This window comes from Amphibalanus amphitrite, unplaced genomic scaffold (assembly GCF_019059575.1).
Source record: "Amphibalanus amphitrite isolate SeventyFive unplaced genomic scaffold, NRLGWU_Aamphi_draft 000944F_arrow, whole genome shotgun sequence".
In the NCBI taxonomy this organism is placed as follows: domain Eukaryota; kingdom Metazoa; phylum Arthropoda; class Thecostraca; order Balanomorpha; family Balanidae; genus Amphibalanus; species Amphibalanus amphitrite.
In genome coordinates, this window is record NW_024882438.1 from 188,044 (window position 1) to 208,788 (window position 20,745).

General features: G+C 45.4%; 1 protein-coding gene across 1 annotated transcript in view; it reads left to right on the top strand.

The window, feature by feature from the left end:
- LOC122368382 (beta-1,3-galactosyltransferase 1-like) overlaps positions 1 to 20,745 on the top strand; it is a 54,625-nt gene that overhangs the window by 22,269 nt on the left and 11,611 nt on the right. The window contains exons 2-3 of the mRNA XM_043342270.1: positions 4,880 to 5,022; positions 15,463 to 15,492. Coding sequence (XP_043198205.1) covers positions 4,880 to 5,022; positions 15,463 to 15,492 — 173 coding nt within the window. The remainder of the gene's footprint in view (positions 1 to 4,879; positions 5,023 to 15,462; positions 15,493 to 20,745) is intronic.

A 20,745-nucleotide genomic window follows, 5' to 3' on the forward strand; every position in this document is an offset into this window, starting at 1 on the left:
GTGCAGTGGGCGCAGTTGCACCAACAATAATTCTGCATAGGGTGCAGACAATGTATTCTGCATCCACAATAATCTGGAACAAACCCCCTTTTCTCAGCAACACTACTTTCCATGCAGCACGACAAATTTAGGATATTTTGCCCACTATCCATCTTTCGAAGCATTTGTTACTGTAATGATCTTCAAAACTTACATTTGTGCTCAAGTAGGTTAAGGTACCTAAAAAAAAAACAAAAATGAAACGGAACACGTGTGATTGAACAGTGAACAGATACCGATGACCCACTGTCAAAAGTTTTAGCACGATGATCTCAGAAAATGGCAAAGTTAGCCGTCTTTACTTTTGCGGTAGTCCATTCACATTTGCGTGAGTTATTGGCATTATCAATGCTTTAAAATGCACTTATCGGTACCTTTTCGACATGGAACATCCTCAAAGCTCGCAATGAGCCTCCGCTCGGGTGCCGCTCCCTACCCCCCCCCCCCGCTTCACCGGCCATGGCCTGGATTTCTGCACCCGTGCACTACGCCCGTGGGCCCCTTTAAGCTAGCACCGGGCCCCCCGGGTCAGCGCAGGGGCCCCTTTGCCAAGTTGCCCCCCCCCCCCAAACTCCAAGTCTGCGACCGCCCCTGGATATACCTAACGCGAAAATGCCTGTCGATATTGTCTACTAAAAAATTGAAATCCGTGGCCCCCATAACAGAAAAAGACTTAAAGCACAGGGCGACAATATAGGTTGTCGACGACAGGTTAATTAGATTCTCATCACGTTTTTTTTCTTCGGAGATTCTTTGCACTTATGTTCTGTATTCGGTGTCAGGAACAAGAGTCGATTTATCTACCAGCGGAGGAGCCGATTATTGGGGGGGGGGACAAAAGATAGGTATGTCCCACCCAACATTTTGGTTGGGGGGGACATGTCCCACCCGTCCCCCCGGTGGCGGAGCCCTTGCTTGTCATGGACAACAAACGTCGCCGATCTAACTAAAAACTAGCTAAACTATAGATCAGGATTACCTACAAAACATCAGTCTACCTTTTTTTTATAAATTTCCTCCGAATATTTTGATGGGAAGGATTCACAAGGACAGAGCCAGCGCTAAGCGAAGCTTGTTGCGATGACCCTGCCCTCTACCCTCCGATCGCGCTATTCCGGTGCTATGGCAGAATTTAGAGTCCAAAGTTTAACGTGCGCACAAAGCCGCGCACGGAAGAACCACTTTGCTTCACTACTTCGACTATTATTAAAGTAACAAATTACTTTGCACCACTATCTTCGACAAATTTTGGAATTTGGGGTCCTTCGCCTGAAAAATATGCGAAAACTACGGGAAAAGCAGCGCAAATCACTACAATTCATCCAAAAAACATAACATATACAGCAAAAAAGTATATTGAAGCTCACTTTGTGGTCTAACGAAGGTTTTCTTTCATTTGAACCGCCCGAAAAGGGCGTGTGTGAACGTCAGATGGCTACAACGCCCCAACAGCAGAGACGGCCAGGCACCCGTCGAAAATCAAATTGTGAGACAGTTTGAGCCACCGTGCACTCATTCGGCTTGATATGATGGCCCAAAGACAACCGTTAGCACAGAGTACCTACTACTGCGGTAATATTTTACCAGTACAAAAACTGGATGCCGTGAACCAAAATGGCCATGAACGGGTTTGTTTTGGAAACCAAATCTGTTGGAAGCCAAAGGTCGCGCCATGTTCAGACATGGAGCTTTTCCACTTCAGATGTAAAAAAGCGCGGCAAAAGTGTTGTAGGCAGAAATGTTTGTTTTGGGGGATAATGCCTTATGGCCTGGGAGCACTTTGATGTTAAGTTTATCTTATATGATTGTATTATCCTCGGGCAAGAGGTCAAGGAAAACAGGCCTACACCCAGTTTCGGGAGACCCGTAAAACAACGGTATCCGGACAAATTGCCGAAAGGCAATTTGCCGAATGTCATTTTGCCGAATGCATTTCGCCGAGTGTAATTTTGCCGATGTGCTTTTTGCCGACGTCAAAAAGTCGAAATGCTAAAAGTCGAAATGCCATTTGCCGACATGCCTTTTTGCCGAAATGCCAATTTGCCGAAATGCTTATTAGTCGAAATGTAAATTTGCCGAAATGCGATTTGCCGAAATGTCGATTAGTCGAAATGTCCATTATTCGAAATAAATTTGCCGACTACATACTCCGAATTGCGATTCCGGCCAAACATGGCCTCGAGAAATAGGTCACAGGTCAAAGGTCACTTGGGTCAGGGTCATGAAATTTTCGGAGTAGGTGTAAAATTGAACAACTCGAGGGTACTGAAAGTTTCGTCGCGATCGGCCGCTTTTTGCGCGAGTTATTCGCGAAAACCATGGAGGGATTAATCCGACCCCCCTACACATGCGAGGGTTAACCTGATTTCATAACTAATAATTGTTCATGGCATAATGAGGTAAAAATGCGCCAATAGAATATATAAATTAACATCAAATTGCTCGTGGCGAAGCAGTGCAGTGCCGAAGGCAATGCCTTAGGAGAGATTACAGGCAATGGTAAGTCAAATATTTTTAGGTTAAGTGGTTGTGTATCTGGCTTCAGGCCAAAGGCCTATCCACTTAACCTAAAAATATTTGACTTATCATTGTCTGCAAGCTATTCAAGTGAGCAACTTCTTCCTTATCCACGGCCACGGGTAGGCAAAAATCAGTAGTTCAGGTTAGGTAAGGTTAGGTTATGTTTTTCTTATATTTTGGTGACATGTAACTTGTAAGTAGGTATCATATCAGGATTAAGGAGCTAAAAAAAATGGAAGAATGTGTAAAAATTACCTTTGAAAAGAGAGTCGGTCCTAAAGTTAATACTTACGGGTTATGTTAGGTTATGTTAGATTAGGTTAGGTTAGGTTCATTTCGGCTAATTATCATTTCGGCAAATTGACATTTCGACTAATTGACTTTTCGGTAAATTGACATTTCGACTAATTGACATTTCGGCAAATTAACATTTCGACTTATTAGCATTTCGGCAAATTAGCTTTTCGGCGAATTGACATTTCGACTAATTGGCTTTTCGGCAAATTGACATTTCGATTAATTGACATTTCGGCAAATTAGCATTTCGGCAAATTGACATTTTCGACTTATTGCACGTCGGCAAAAAGGCATGTCGGCAAATTGCATTTCGACTTTTAGCACTTCGCCTTTTTGACACGTCGGCAAAATGACACGTCGGCTAAATGCATTCGACATATTGACATTCGGCGAATAAGCATTCGGCAAAACGCAGTTCGGCAAATTGTCCTGTAACCTAAAACAACTGAGACCAGCAATGGCTGGCATTTTCCATCATTGTCGGCTGATCTGGTAACAAGCGTATCTATTGCATGTGCTATTTCACAGCCACCATAGTTGACTATATAGGACGATAAGAAAAAAGCGCAATCATGTTTGACTTATTTTATACGCCAATTAACAATGTTCGGGTAATTCTGGGACACCCTGTACTGGGTGTCTCTTAAGTTCGTTGACAGGTACCAGCCATGCTTTTTCGTCAATAATTCCGAAGCAGCAAGAAATTTAATGTCGAAATTTTGCATGGGCATTGCTAAAGACCGTCCTTAACCCGCGCCCCGCTGGGGGGAGGGGGCAGAATCTGCCCCCCCCTCCCGTTTTTCGCCAATAACTTCTAAACGCGTTACGCCAGCGACGTCAACCTTACAGTACCTTATCATACATCAATTTGACGTTCCCTGAAAATTTGAGCGAAATCCGTCCGAAAATTTTTGAGAAATTGACGTTTTAAAGACGTCATGTTCGCCATTTTGGCCTCAAAAACGGCAAAATTTCAAACGCCGCTAACATCTTCATTTTTTAAAGGAATCAAGACGTAACAAAAAAAGGTTATACGTGATTCTACTTTGTCTATCAAATGGCTATCTCGGTTTCTTGAAAATTTTGGATTTTGGCCCAAATTTAAAAAAACTGACTTTTTTGGGAAAATAATTATAAAATCCAAAATTTTGAGTGTATCGAAAAAACCAGAATATTTGTCAGAGAGGTGGTCTATGTGCACATACATTCCAATTTTTAGAAGAATTGGTTCAAAAATGTGGGAGTTATTGAAAAGTTTATGACGTCACGACACACAAAACTTTTAAAAAATGATTTTTTGGAAGTTCTAGACCTCGTACGGAAACAAAAATAGCATCATTCGATTCGCCGTCAAAAACTGCATCAGATAGACACCTTTTTAGGCCTTAACAACCAACTTCAAAATTTGACCTCACTTGACCTGACTTTGACCTGACCTCGACCTGAAATTCATCCTGAGGTGGTCTATATCACTTATTGAGTGTAACTATTGAATTCTATGAGTAAAATGACCCATAAAACATGTGTCGCACATGCCCTTTTCTATATTTTGTTTTTGGTGACCTGACCTGACCTTGACCTTGACCTTTGAATGACATTGTATGCAACGAATATTGTCTTGGTAGTCTAAGAACACGTTTTGGGCAATCAGTCTCAGTCCATTCCTCGGCAACTACGGTGCAAGGCCGATACTGTAGAAACTTGCATTTTGTACCCTTGACCTGACCTTGACCTGACCTCTGACCTACTTAAGCAAAAAAAAAATTGGGCTCTTAAGATCCGCATTGTTGAGAGCTTTCGATTGCCGTTCTCCCCGTCTTTCTACGACCATCGGTTCGGAAGTTAGACAGGGGGGCAAAATCTGCCCCCCTCCCCCCCCCCCCCAGCAGGGCGCGTATGGCGGAATAGCCCAGCGGGGCGCGGGTTAACGCAATGGTCATGCCGCCCACCGTCGACCCTCCGGCTGGCCGCTGTCGAGCTGAGTCGGCCGCCGGCTGACGGGCGCCCCCGTCCATTCGGCCAGGTGGTGCGCCATGTCCCACCCGCGGGAGGTGGCGCCGCGCGCTCGGTGCGCCTGCTCCACGTGCCGCTGTCTGGCGGTGTGCGTGGCGTTCATCCTGCTGTGCCTGGTCGCCTACGTGCCGATCATCGTCAGCATCAAGCCTGGTGAGTGATCGGTGCCGTCTGCCGCCGGCTGACGTCTCCTTCCCAATCATTTCATTTCACAACCCTGCTGATGGAGCTGACGGGGGAGAAACTAAGATAGGCAGACATTTTGGGGGCTACGGCGAAGGGTTTAGTCTCCAACATGCCGAAATAATTGTCAAAAGATGAGGCGATTTTGAGTATGTATTTATGTATATCAACATAGGTATAAACATAAGATTTTGCTGATTTATGTATGCTTTATTAATATGGAAAATGTGTCGGACTTTCGGAACACCCTGTACCATTCGCGGTTCTCAGGATCGTTTGAACAGCCGAATTAAAATGAAATCGGACTTACTCCACAAGAGTTCGTTGGGTCGGAGCTTTCGAATTGTATTACAATTCTTCGTCAGCGAGAGTCGTATCGGATGTTAAGATCGAATCGAAGGTATATACAGTGCGGATCGAACAAATATGGGTCGGACAGGAGGGTCTCTGAGGCAACTAGTTGGTCTTGAAATAAACATACACACACTGGGAAACACGTGAATAATAACAGGATGCACACTTACTAGAAAAAGCCTGTAAAATGGGTATAAAACACACTAGTAAAATATCTAATGCAAAAATATAGGCAGGTAGGTAAAAATACAGTTAATGACATGTTAATGACAGTTAATGACAGTTAAAACTAGACTAAGATATAAAATATCAAAATGATAAAATCTATAAATGAACTTTTAACGGCAGAAACGGCGAATAATGGGGAGCCACCTGTCTTGCAGCAGGGCACCAGAGTTGCGGTTCACATTGGTCATTGGGTGACACTAGGACGGCTTCCCGCCGTCCCACGGTACGAATGTAGGCCGATTCGAGAAGGAGTCTCATCTGGTGGTGGCAGGCACGGTTCAGGATTTTGGCGTCGTCGAAGGCCGGCGTGCAGTCCCGGTGCGTGCTGAACGCTGAAGCGTTGGCTCTGGAGCGGACCGAGCCAGCCCAGCTGTCTCGGTGCTCGCGGACTCTGGTTCCAAGTTCTCGGTCCGTTTCTCCGATGTAGACGACCGGGTCACCCTCTACCCGGCAGGAGCACTCGATGCAGTAGATGACATTGCTTTCCTGCTGCTTGGGTAGACGGTGCTTGGCTTGGCTACAGAGGAGGGTCCCGATGGTCTGCGACGGCTTCGACACGAGCTGAATGCCGATCTTGTTGGCTTCTCGCTTCAGTTGGTACAAGCAGGGACCAGCGAACGGAACCGAGAGCCCGACGGGTGCAGGCAGCGGGCTGGGGTTCGGTGGCGACGGCAGAGCCCTGGCCTTCAGCTGGAGGTCCTTTTCTGTTCTTCTTAGGATCGGGTTGATGAACGAGAGAGGGTAGCCGTGTCGGTGGAATTTCTTGCGTATAAAATCAAGTTCTTGCAGGCGGTCTTTGACGGAGGAGCAGTAGCGGATGGCACGTAAGCAGTCAGATCTGATGGCTGATCTGGTAGTTTGTGCACCTGGTAGTTTTAACTGTCATTAACTGTCATTAACATGTCATTAACTGTATTTTTACCTACCTGCCTATATTTTTGTATTAGATATTTTACTATAGTTCGTTTTTCTTAAGTTTGCCCCTCACTGTAAACGTCTTTTTGAACACAGCACGAGAATTGCTAGCTGAATTACTGAGAAAATTGGTTGGCGCACATTGATTTCACCACATTTCACAGACAATCAATTTTATCAAATTTGTTTACTATTTCACAGACTCATAGCTCGTATTTACCCATACCTACAGCTCCACGATGATAGACGACTTCTCAGGAATTATGTCTGAACTAAGTAATAAATTGCACGGCGTTTAACATTAACGTTACATCGTCGGTGTTCAAAACTTATTTTGAAAACATTATTCATATCTCCAATGCAATGTGCGCCAGCCAGTTTTCTCAGTAATTCAGCTAGCAATTCTCGTGCTGTGTTCAAAAAGACGTTTACAGTGAGGGGCAAACTTAAGAAAAACGAACTATATAGTTCGTTTTTTCTTAGTTCGACCCTCACTGTAAACATCTTTTTGAACATAGCACGAGAATTGCTAGCTGAATTACTTAGAAAACTGGTTAGCGCACATTGTACTGCAGACATTAATAATATTTTCCAAATAAGTTTTAAACACCGATGATATAGGTACCGTTCTGTTAAACGCCGTGCGATCTATTGATCAGTTTAGTTATAATTTCTGACAAAATGTCCATCCCTGTGGGGTTGTATATAAAGGCAAATACGACCTAGGAGTCTGGGAAATAAGAGCCAGGAAGAATTTTTTTGAGTAAAATTAATCGTCTGTGAAATCAATGTGCGCCAGCCAGTTTTCTAAGTAATTCAGCTAGCAATTCTCGTGCTGTGTTCAAAGAGATGATTACAGTGAGGGTCGAACTTAAGAAAAACGGACTATAGTGTGTTTTATACCCATTTTACAGGCTTTTTCTAGTAAGTGTGCATCCTGTTATTATTCACGTGTTTCCCAGTGTTTGTATGTTTATTTCAAGACCAACTAGTTGCCTCAGAGACCCTCCTGTCCGACCCATATTTGTTCGATCCACACTGTACCTTCGATTCGATCTTAACATCCGATACGACTCTCGCTGACGAAGAATTGTAATACAATTCGAAAGCTCCGACCCAACGAACTCTTGTGGAGTAAGTCCGATTTCATTTTAATTCACAATTCATCTCCACATCATGTCTTTAAATGTTTGAACAGCCGTTATTAGTCAGAAGGGAAAAAAACGACCCAAGACGGCCAAGACAGAGTCGACTGAACCTCCGCAGTAGGCTTTACGGCCCCGTGCACCTGGTCGATGAACTGACCAACGGCTGTTCCGGAGGCTTCCATTGCAGACGCGCCGACACTGATCTATGCCATGGGAATCACTCCGCTCAAAACTGCTGAGGCGTGCACAAAAAGCCTGCTAATAGCACTAAAACCTTCGGCAAACTCCCACCGTTTTGGTCAGAATGGTACTTATTGTGAGCCATTCCTGGTGACAGTCTATCACATTTATCACAATCACCATGCTCGTTGCACTGACATTCTGGCTTATGAACGACTGGCTAGATTTTGAATGAGCATGGTACCGCTCCTGAGGGGCGCCCGAGGGGGATCATTTCTCTGCTTTCGAAATAACGTACACTGTACAGTCCACCGCTGAAGAAATGTGAGGTTTCAGTCATGTTTGAGCCTTGCATCTGTATCCTATAGGAACGCTTTGTCAGACCACCATGAACTTGGAGTGTAGCTTACAGTTGGGGCATTCCACGTCAAATCAAACACCGAAATCCGTCATCCCCTTCGATTTTTCTGAAACTTTGTAGGCAGACTGGGCATGGTTCAAAACTGAGTTACGTATAATATTTTCGAAATTTGATAACGTATCGCTGAGATATAGGTCATCGAATATAGCGAAAAATGCCACACATCAATTTTTTAAATGGCTATAACTCTGGTTCCTTTTCTGGTATCAAAATGATATTAACAGGGTCTTATAGGCAATTGATAAGGCTTTGATTTTTAATTATAAAATTAATTTGAAGTGACCTTGAAATGCTTTTGACCTTGAATTAAAACAGTAAAATTTAAATAGCAAAAAACACGTCACCTTCGATTTGGCTAATTTTTACATATTATGTCCGTTACAATGTTCCTAACATTCTGTGAAAAAATTGGAGTGGGCCATTCATAACTTTCGCGGCAAACGCCGTTTTCATGCATCAACATCACGCAACAGCGCGTGACCTTGAAAGACAGAGTCAAGACATGCTTGCTTGTGTACACTTTCTGAAATGAATGATTGCTGATTAGTGATATCCTAAACTCTGCGAGAATGGAAATGCATAGTCATCGTAGTCAACCATTCACGTTCCATAGTAAAAGTGTCTCAGGCAAACGGTATTTTGCGGTGAATTTTGAGCCGTGTGGAAATGCATCATGAAGTAAATTCAACGAAAACATTATCACGCAACGATTACTTCACGTCTTTTGATCTTCACTATACGAAAGAACATACATTTTATAGTATGTATGGGGAATTTCTAGTTAATCCAATAATAAATATGGCAGTTAAAGGCCTGCTAAGAGTAACATGTCGCCGGCTGCAAGGCGGGCTCGGCCGATGCGGGAAATGCAGCAATCACAATTTTCTGTTTATACGTTCATATTTCAATTGTTTACCAACCGATTTTCAAAATTCTTTCACCATAAGATTGCCTGTACATTTCTTAGTCTTCTCACAAAATTGGACGCGAATCGAACGTAATCAGCGGTAAGGAGCGCGATGTAAAGACGGAACCGCTCCGTTCCGTCCCGGCACAGTCTACAATTCAGGCGGCGCGTAGCGGTCGGCGCCGGCTGCCGAGTCGCCGCGTCGCTGCGGCGACAGGATGTTCACTTTACACCGCTATTACTAGAACAGTTGTGAACCGATTTTCTTATTGCTTGCACGATGAGATGTCCAATTCAATTCTTGACAGGTAGCCATAATTAATTTCGCATTAATCTTATGAGATATTGGAGAAAAACAGGAGGGGTGGGCGAAATTCGCTCTTCCTCCTCCACTGCGCGTGCTAACATATGTTTGCATATGTGCGATTTTCTTCAAAACTTATGAATGGCCCACTCTAATTTTTTCACAGGTTGTTAAGAATATGGTAGGCAATAAAATATATGAAAATGAGCCAAATCGAAGGTGACGTGTTTTTTGCTATTTCGATATTTGTGCTTAAGAACAGAGTTAAGCAAATTTCAAGGTCATATATTTAAGTAGGTGCAATTCTAAACAAATGCTTAAGAAATTACCTAAACAGTAAGGGTTATTTCATTCAAATCAAACAAGTACAACCAAAGTTATGGTCGTTCAAAAATATAAAGATGCAACATTTTGTAAAAATTTGATGCCCTATATTTAGAAGACCTGTGGTCAGAATGTGCAAAAAACATCAATATAATGTCCGGGGCCACACAGGAACTCGCTCACAAATTTATAATGAAATCGCTGATGGTAAGGTGCAAAACAGCCGATTTTTGTTCGATTTGACGTGGAATGCCCCAGTTGCATCATCCTTGCAGCCGCAAGCTCATCTTTTGTTGTCTATCCTGGGATCACTCCGTATTTAAAAATCTTCAGAGTCAAAACCATCTGTGGAGATTGGCAAGACCTCACCGCAGGGGAGATTGGGGCAGAGCGGCCACCCGGGGCAAAGCGGCCAGCCTTTGTTTTAGCCCAGCACAACTGGCGTCAGCTCCAATTTAAGTTTGCCAATTTAAGTTCTTTTCGCGGTCGTTCGAACGAGCCACACTGGGGTTGCCGGTCCGTCACCATTGTTCTGTGATACACGGAAAAGTATTTCTTGCCAGGTTATAATTTTTTACGATTTTCAAATGTTATTTTTTCCATAACCGTTTGGAATTTTATTTAACCCTCGCCGGCACAGGCCATTTTGCGTCCTTCGACGGCACAAGGGGGGGGGGGGGTACGACCCCCCTCGCGTTTGGCCCCTGATCGAGCTAGAGCATCGCGGAAAAAACGAGCGTGTTGCCCGTCACGAGACGAAGCCGATGATACCCAAGTTTAAGGTCCTAGGTCATCGGGTGACCTTCCAGGTCAGGTCAATGACCCGAAAACCGGGAAAATCGGGACCTGTTAGAAAGTCGTAATTCTTTTTTTCAGAAAATAACACTATATTTCACCGGGAACAGAACCAAGCACACAGCATTGGCACAGGATTTTATCGCAAACGGAAAACAGTAGCGGTATTTTTAAACATCGCAGCAACTATAAAAAATAGGCATGTCTCGGGGCGTTCAAGCCCTGGACCCACTTGTGAAAGTGGGACATGCGCATGCTCCGGGGCAGCACAGAGAGGAGTCGTAAATTGTGGCTGCTATGTGGTTTTCCAGGGTGCTGATCACGAATATCGTGTTAGTTTTGATCAGAGATGATGTCTTTAAGCATTTAGACCAGGTCGGGTCAGGTCAGGTCAGGTCAACCGGTAGGGGTTGTGACGGGTATTCGTGGTACGTGTCAACCGCCTCTGACAGCTTCGTAACATGTTACGAAGGCACCAAAACTACTTCGTAAATGTTCAAATGGTTGCCAAATTCGAATTCAGCTCCAAAAACTAGCCTAGAAACATGTAAAACTCGAAAAAGTGAACCGAGGTCACCCGAGGTCACCAAAGGTCAATGACCTGACCTGACCTTCAGGTAACCTTGACACCCACCCTAATGTATGGGAGCGACATCAAATCACATGTTTGAACGTTTGAAACCACAAAAAGCTTGCAAACGCGCGGCTAATGTTAGCCGACATACGCCGAATCGCGATTTCGGCCAAACATGGTCTCGGAAAAGAGGTCACAGGTCAAAGGTCATTGGGGTCAGGGTCATGAAATTTTCAGGGTAGGTGTAAAATTGATCAATGCGAGGGTACTGAAAGTTTCGTCGCGATCGACCGCTTTTTACGCGAGTTATTTGCGAAAAACCTTAGGGAGGGGGGGGGGGGTTGCATCAACCCCCTGTGCCGGCGAGGGTTAAGCGTTCTCGCTCATGCATTGTTTGGTTGTCGTAGATACCTTCTACCAACTTCAATGCTTTTTGCCCCACTAATGGTTGAGCTGGAATATTTTTGTCTCGGACGGTATGCGCGGGGCAAATTGGACGGAGAAAAGTGTCCAGCCCCAAATTGGCCAGAACTTGTTTCCAACTGGACAATAATAAACGTTATTACCAGTATAACGCCTTTTGGGGGCGACTAACGGAGCGAGCGAGAGGGTGGGCCTTGCACGTGCGAAATTTCGAGGGGCTACCTCCAACTGACTTGTGCACGGCACCCTACTAACTGGTCCCTAACCATGTACCAAATTTGAGCGCCATCGGTCCAGCCGTTCTCGAGATCTGGAAACGACCCCTGCACGTGCGCACGTGCAGCAGCACCCCAACTCTGGCACATGGATATGCAGTGCCTAGTGGGTGCCTACCTACATGCCAACTTTCAGCGCAATCGGCCAAGTAGTTACCGAGATATTGCAACAATTGCAAAACTGATACCTCTTCGTTTTGCACGTGGCACGTGCATAAGTGGTCACCCACATGCATCGGGAATAGTCCAATACTTGGTAGAAGGAATGAAGCTACCCTACAAAAATTACCGCGTGTAAATCGGTCAAGTGGTTGCTGAGATATAAGCCTCGCAAAAGCGTCCGCACGGCCCGGCCGCTCATACTAAAAAATTTCCGTTAGTCTAAGGAAAGACTACGCTCGCTTCGCTCGCTCCGTAAATATATAGGTGTATATTGGACGGAGAAAAGTGTCCAACACCTAATTGGCCAGAACTTGTTTCCAACTGGACAATAATAAACGTTATTGATATTTAGGTGTATCGTCATGCGTTTATTTCGGCCACTTTACGGTTACATGAGTTACCAAAAGTGCAATTAAATATTTTCCATGTTTTTCCTTTCTTTGTCTACCTACAGGGGGGGGGGAAGATGACAACTAAACATCCATCCTCGTTTAACCCTCGCCCGTATTGGTGTTTTTCCAGCCGCGGCATATAAGGGGGGGGGGGTCCGTTGGACCCCCCTTGCCGTTTCGCCCCTGATCGAGCTAGAGCTTCGCGAAAAAAGGAGCGTGTTGCCCGTGACGAGAGGAAGCCGATGATACCCAATTTTAAGGTCCTAGGTCATCGGTTGACCTTCCAGGTCAGGTCAATGACCCGAAAGTCGGGAAAATCGGGACCTGTTAGAACGTCTTAAAGTGTGGCTGCTATTGGGTTTTTCGGGGTGCTGATCTCGAATATCGTGTTAGTTTTGATCACAGATGATGTCTTCAGGCATTTAGGCCAGGTCGGGTCAGGTCAGGTCAGGTCAACCAGTAGGGGTCCTGCTGGGTATTCGTAGTAGGTGTCAACCGCGTCTGACAGCTTCGTAACATGTTACATGCCCTCGTCACATGTTACGAAGGCACCAAAACTACTTCGTAAATGTTCATATGGTTGCTTAATTCGAATTCAGCTCCAAAAACTAGCCTAGAAACATGTAAAACTCGAAAAAGTGAAGCGAGGTCATCAAAGGTCAATGACCTGACCTGACCTTCAGATGACCTTGACACCCACCCTAATGCATGGGGGCAACATCATATCACATGTTTGAACGCTTGCAAGTTGCAACCATGAAAAGACTTCAAACGCGCGACTAATGCGATCCGACGTACGCCGAATCGCGATTCCGGCCAAACATGGTCTCGAAAAGTAGGTCACAGGTCAAAGTCATTTGGGTCAGGGTCATGAAATTTTCAGGGTAGGTGTAGAATTGATCAACTCTAGGGTACTGAAAGTTTCGTCGCGATCGGCCGCTTTTTACGCGAGTTATTCGCGAAAAACCGAGGGGGTATGTTCAACCCCCCCCCCCCCTATACGGGCGAGGGTTAACCCGCGCGGGGCTGGGGTCTCCAGCCGAACGCGCGGGGCTGGGGGGGGGGGTAAATTTTACCCCCCCCCCTGTTATCTCCCGAACTAATGGTCCGATTTGGAAAATTCAAACGCCAATCGAAAGCTCTCATCACGAACTACTAAAAACATGTACTTAATTTAAAGTTTGAGGTCAAGGTCAAGGTCAGGTCAAGGGTACAAATTGCAAGTTTCTACAGTATCGGCCTTGCACCGTAGTTGCCGAAGAATGGAGTCATGGACTGAGACTGATCGCCCAAAACGTGTTCTTAGGCTACCAAGACAATATTCATTGCATACAATATCATTCAGAGGTCAAGGTCAAGGTCAGGTCAGGTCAGGTCAGGTCACCAAAAAACAAAATATAGAAAAGGGCATGTGCGACACATGTTTTATGGGTCATTTTACTCATAGAATTCAATAGGCACACTCAATAAGTGATATGGACCACCTCTGGATGAATTTCAGGTCGAGGTCAGGTCAAGGTCAGGTCAAGTGAGGTCAAATTTTGAAGTTGGTTGTTAAGGCCTAAAAAGGTGTCTATCTGATGCAGTTCTTCACGGCGAATCGAATGGTGCTATTTTTGTTTCCGTACGAGGTCTAGAACTTCCAAAAAAGTCATTTTTCAAAAAAATTGTGTGTCGTGACGTTATAAAATTTTGAATAACTCCCACATTTTTGAACCGATTCTTCTAAAATTTGGTATGTAGGTGCACATAGACCACTTCTCTGACATATATTCCGGTTTTTTCGATAGACTCAAAATTTTGGATTTTATAATGATTTTCCCAAAAAAGTCAGTTTTTTGAAAAAATTTAGGCCAAAATCCAAAATTTTCAAAAAACCGAGATAGCCATTTGATAGACAAAGTAAAATTACGTATAACCTTTTTTGTTACGTCTTGATTCCTTTAAAAATGAAGATGTTAGCGGCGTTTGAACTTTTGCCGTTTTGAGGCGAAAATGGCGAACATGACGTCACTAAAACGTCAATTTCTCAAAAATTTTCCGACGGATTTCGCTCAAATTTTCAGGGAACGTGTCAAATTGATGTAAGAAAAGGTACTGAAAGTTTGGCGGCGCTGCGCGCCGCCGTTTTTGAGATATCGCAAAAATTCGCGAGGGGGGGTAAAATTTACCCCCCCCAGCCCCGCGCGGGTTAAGCCTGGTCACCATCAAATAGTCTAGTCGTACATGAGGCAACTATTCTGTTCCTCATATCGGGCTTTAGAAGTCGCCGGTGGCCACTTTGCCCCATGGTATGGGACAAAGTGGACAAAATGCATAGGCAATTTTGCAATTAGGCATAGGCAGTTTTGTCAATATCTCCTTTTATGTGAACACCTTTGGAAGTAAAACGAGGTTGAACTGAAAAGCAATTTAATAGGGATCACATTGGTATGGAAAGAATCTTTCCAAGTTTAGAAAGCAAGGGATGGCATCGTAAAAAGTTAGGGTGGCCGCTTTGCCCCACTCTCCCCTGCTTTGGCGGTGGACTGTACCTTTACTTGACGCTGGCTCGGATGGTATCTGTTTACCATTAATTGTCGTGGTGCGCCCCAATAGCGTCTACTGCTGAAAGTTTGTTCAGGGCTGGCGGATTTTTCATCAGCGGGGAGTCTACTGTCAGCCCTGCGCATGACGTCATGGGCCATTGCTACCTCCCATCTCCACCTTCCTTTGTTCTCCCACTGCTCGACGCAGTGGGCAGTGGTCGTGTGCTGAAACTTGGTCTGACGGCAGACGGTGCCATGAACAGCGCACCCTACATTGGACGTGGGATGGGATGGGTCCATGCAAAGTCCTACGATACGTAGTGTCCATTATCAAAGATGTAGAAGGTAGATGCTAAAAAAATCACTTCTATAATTAGCAGCGTGACTCGTTGCATAGACTAAATCTTGTTTTGTTAATTGTGTGTTTTTTTTTTTGTTCTCTGCGTTTGAAATGCCCGTTTATTTACTTTTGTTTTCCAGGTGGTATCTCAGAGAAGGCTGCGAAACCTGGCACGTGATTACTGTTCTTTGAGTATGGTGTGCTTTACGTGGTGTCGGTGTGAATTGGTCATGTCCGGTGGTTTCTGTTCACTGATGGATCTGGCTGGTGATGTCCGAGCGATGGTTTTGTTCGTTGTTGGCGTGGTTTGGTCATGTCTGGTGGTTTAAACGCGCTTATGGGCAAGGCAACTAGCTTTATGCGGGATATCGGATGTTGTGTAATTTTGGAATTTCACAGCTAAGTGATATTCAATTGTTGAAACACAAACCTAAGGCTCATAGGTACCTTAACCCTGGCCCTGGCGGGCGGGGGAGGGGTCGATGCGACCCTAAGGTTTTTCAAAGATACCGTAAAACCTGCGGCGCCAAATTTGGCACAGCCTATGCGGCAACCGCTTTACATATGACCTGAAAATTTCAGGTCCGGGTGACCTTGGGTCAGGTCACCAGGTCACAAAAACCGGAACAAGGTCATAATCAAACTTCAATTTTCCTTATGCACCTGTCCAACTCACAGTTATGTACTGGTTTCCTTCAAACTTTCTGGATGTGCTAAGTTTACCGAGTTGTATAACATATGGTTCGTTTTTTTATGTCACTGACCTGAGATCAGTTAGAGGTCATTACGTCGTAATGTTAAGCCTATGGGAAAATACCTATTCAAGTAACTCCAATAGGAAAATACTAGAGATATCCGCTTGGTTCTATCACTTTTGTGCTTTGATACCACAGTACTTAACATTATGTCACTTGGTCCGGGTATTGGTCCACTTGTTTTCTTTGTTTGGTGTACTTATCCAAGGGTCAGGCCAAATAAGGTCAAATGAGGTTAAAGGACGTTGGTGCCATTAACTTAACACGTGATAAATATAAAGCTTTCAAAATGGTATCATTCTGTGCCTCTTGAACAGCCGAGTCGAATGATATGCAACATTAAGTATTTCGGCCATTCTTAACCCGCGCCCCACCATGGGGTCTGCGTATAACGCGCCCTACTGGGGGGGGGGATATTCATAGCCCCCCCCCCTCCTAGTTCTCCGAAACTACTGGGCCGATCGGCAAAATTCGAACGGCGTCTGATAGCCCCGAAAAAAACTGTTGAGAGAAATCTAATTTCATTGACCTCGAGGTCACCGATGACGTCACAGGTCTGGTCAAAGTAAAAATTACCGATGTTTTGCTTGTTTACATTTTGGGCTGTAGCCGCCGTCTTAGTATACATAGTCAGATGAGGCTCATTTTTGGTTTACGCACTCGTGAATAGATGTTTCAGCTACCCTGAGGATACCAAACCTGTACTTTGATTTTCAGGTCAAGGTCAGGTCAGCACAGGTCACGGAAATCTTAGATAATGTCAGGGAGTTTGAGAAATTCCAGAGTGGTTGGGACAAACAAAAACAAGTGTGCAGCATGTGGGTGGCATACGTGCCGTCCATGATGTTAAAGGGACTATCCCACTTTTACATTATAGGTTTGAGTTGAGATAGCCAAGTTTGCGGCGAGGTTCAGAAACCACTATCTATCTTGGTTGCAACCCCCGCGGCCTCGTGTTGTTGAAGAAATTCGTTCCCTTCATTTGAAAATGAGCCATGCGCAGGCCCAATCTCTTAACCCGCGCACCGACGGGGGTCTGCGCCAACTTAGTACCGACGGGGGGGGGGGGGCGGATGACCGCCCCCCCCCCCTGAGATCTCGAGAACGAAGCAAGATAGCGACAAGCGGTAAACGGCATCGGATACGCACGGACAAGGTCTACAATTTTTACTAAGGTCATTTTCAGGTCAGGTCAAAGATGACGTCACAGGGATCGAAAAAGTCAAAATGGCGGCGCTAGATATGGAGAGGGTTTTTCTCGAATAACTTTCGAAGTAGTAAAGATAGGAACAAACTAAGGGCATCATCGTGATCCTCTCGTCAATCCGCATCGAATGATATATATGTTGACCTCGAAAGGTCAAGATCAAAGGTTGACCTCAGGTCACGTGACCTCGAGGTCATCATGTATATCATTCGATGCGTCTTGACGAGCTGAACACAATGAGACCATCCGCGCGGCTGTATCTTGTTCCTGTAAGGAGTTATTGGCAAAAAACCTTTGGTGACCTTTGATGACGTCACATGACCTTACAGCTGCCCAACAGCAAAACAGACCTCAAGGTAGTGAAGGTTGATCGTATGTGAAGTCATGTATGGTATATGGGGCCATTCCGACCCGTTTTAGTGGTAAAAACAGGGAGTTGATTTTTCCCCCATTGACTTAGGTATAATGTGGAGGTCGCGAAATTGACCTGACCTTAGGTCACCGACATCAAAATTCCGAGATAAACAAATTGTAGCTACTAATGACCTAATAAGATCCTGCGACTTTCAAAGGCCTCCGACATCTACTGTAGCTCTGGCACGGTGACAAAGTTGCAAAAAAGTGACTTGAGGTTGGGTCATTCAAAGTGACCTGGTGACCTGACCTTAAAAGTTAGGAGGTTCAAACTTGCACACCATGTGTAAAATTGATGAGAGAATAGTCATACCAAATTTCTACGCGCCGCGGCTTTCCCGCTATCCGCGAAAAACCTCAGGGGGGGGGGGCGGATATCCGCCCCCCCCCGTCGGTGCGCGGGTTAACCATTAAGTCCAGGGATGCGGAGTCGGAGTCGGAGTCGGAGTCGGAGTCGGTCGGAGTCGACAGTTGTGACCGGAGTCGGAGTCGGAGTCGGAGTCGATTTTAGAAACCCGAGCCCGAGTCGGAGTCGGAGTCACCGAAAATCTGTCGACTCCGCAGCCCTGCTAGGTCTGCGGAGTCGGAGTCGGGAGTTGGAGTCGGTCGGAGTCGACAATTCTGCCCGGAGTCGGAGTCGGAGTCGGAGCTGGTTTTTTGAAGCCGGAGTCGGAGTCGGAGTCGGAGTCGCCGAAAATCCATCGACTCCGCAGCCCTGCGGCATTAACGGCAATCTGATGACGTCATTTGCCCTTTGAACGCCTCTTACGCATTCGAGTAGAGTATCACTTGATTTACGAATAAGCTGGCGTTGGCTGACTCGGCGCCCCGGCGGCACCCAGCGGCGGCCCCGGCGATAAATTAGTAATTGATTGATTATCTTGGGTTTGGATAAATTTACCGTTTAAAATGCCGTTGCACCGTTACAAAATGCCCAATCAGACACTTTTGTTATTGTATGAGCCGCGTTATATTTGAAAGCAAATATATTTGCTGCCAAATTTCCCCCCTCATTGGCATGAAGTAAATCCTTCATTACGTCACAGATCCGATGTAAATGACGTCACGATGAAATATAAAAGTCGCAATATTTCAAAAAGTATACAATGAAAACGCGTAAATACTTGCAGAATTCGTCACAATGCCCTAAGTAACATTTCCGAATCCTAAACGGGACTTTTTCGAAGGTGGGATAGTCCCTTTAACACGCGCAGTGGAAGGGGGGCGGATTTCGCCCACCCCTCCTGTTTTTCGCCAATAACTCGCGCCGCAAACATGATATTAATGTGAAATTTTGGCTACCTGTCCAGAATTGAACTGCGGATCTTCTCGTGAAAGAAATAAAAAATCGGGTCACAACTTTTCTAGTAATAGCGGTGTAAAGTCAAACATCCTGCCCATCATGGACGGCACGTATGCCACTCACATGCTACGCATTTGTTTTTATTTGTCCCAACCGCTCTGGCATTTCTCAAGCTCCCTGACCGGTCAGTGAATTGGCAAACTCCCTAGGGAGTTTGCAAACTCACGGATTTCTCAGTGCCCTTAGTTTATTCCTAGCTTGACCAATTCGAGAGAAAAACTGTCTCCATATCTAGCGCCGCCATTTTGACTTTTTTGACCCCTGTGACGTCATCTTTGACCTGACCTGAAAATGACCTTTGTAAAAATTGTAGACCTTGTTCGTGCGTACCCCATGCCGTTTACCGCTTGTCGCTACCTTGCTTCGTTCTCGAGATCTCAGGGGGGGGGGGCGGTCATCCGCCCCTCTCCGTCGGTTCTAAGTTGGCGCAGACCCCCGTCGGTGCGCGGGTTGAGGCCGCCCTACACCGGAACTCGCATGCGGGTTGCGAGTTTTTGGGTTTTCGGGTTTCCTCAAAATCAAATAATGCAAACTCAGCTGAGTGACCCACACTACCATCGAACAAGCGAGTATGCATGTTTTTAGCTTGCGAGCCACCTTGCATCGCATTCCAAAAGTTGATTTTGAGTCAACTTTCGATTTTCCTCGCTGCGAGGTCTGCGAGTTCTGCGAGGTTTGCGGGGTTTTCGTTGAATTCGAATTTAGGTTCGTTGTGCTGGTTTTGCGCCTATATGTAATTTTCTGAAAGTGTACCGGCTTCACTGCATTCATGAAGTTACCATAAGGGAACGGTCTAATCACTCTATGAATTAGTATTATGCCCGCAAACTCAAAACCCGCAAACTCGCAACCCGCATGCGAGGTCCGGTGTGGGGCGGCCATTAAAGGCCGCCCCACACTGGACCTCGCATGCGGGTTGCGAGTTTTTGGGTTTTCGGGTTTTCGGGTTTCTTCAAAATCAAATAATACCTACAATCTAGGCCGAGTGACCCACACTACCATCTAACAAGCGAGTCTGCATGTTTTTAGCTCGCGAGCGACCTTGCATTGCATTCCAAAAGTTGATTTTGAGTCAACTTTCGATTTTCCTCGCTGCGAGGTCTGCGAGTTCTGCGCGGTTTGCGGGTTTTTCGTTGGAGCCGAATTTTGGTTCGTTGCGCTGGTATTGCGACTATATGTAAGTTTCTGAAGGTGTACCGGCTTCACTGCATTCATGAAGTTACCATAAGGAAACGGTCTAATCACTATGAATTAGTATTATGCCCGCAAACTCAAAACCCGCAAACCCGCAACCCGCATGCGAGTTCCAGTGTGGGGCGGCCTTAAAGATGGAGGGAAGCACACCTTTCCTCAGGCAGATATTCACAAGATCAGTTGCCTCAGAAATAATCGAGGGAATCAGCAATTTCAACAGCTTTGAGCTGATTCCGTCGGCCCCTGCACTTGTTTCCTTCAGGTCATTTACTTTTTTTAACACAATGAGGTGTTACAGGCAAAAATATTGTTGCATCCAGTTGAGCATTTTCATCGAGATAACTGATCGGGTCAATACTAGAGGGACCAAGCGCGTCATCCAACTTTGGGCCAACCTGATTATAATAATTGTTGAATTCCTGTGCAATGAGATGCTGATCATCTGTGGGTGAGCCATTGACCTCGAATGGAAAAGGAAGTCTAGATATGT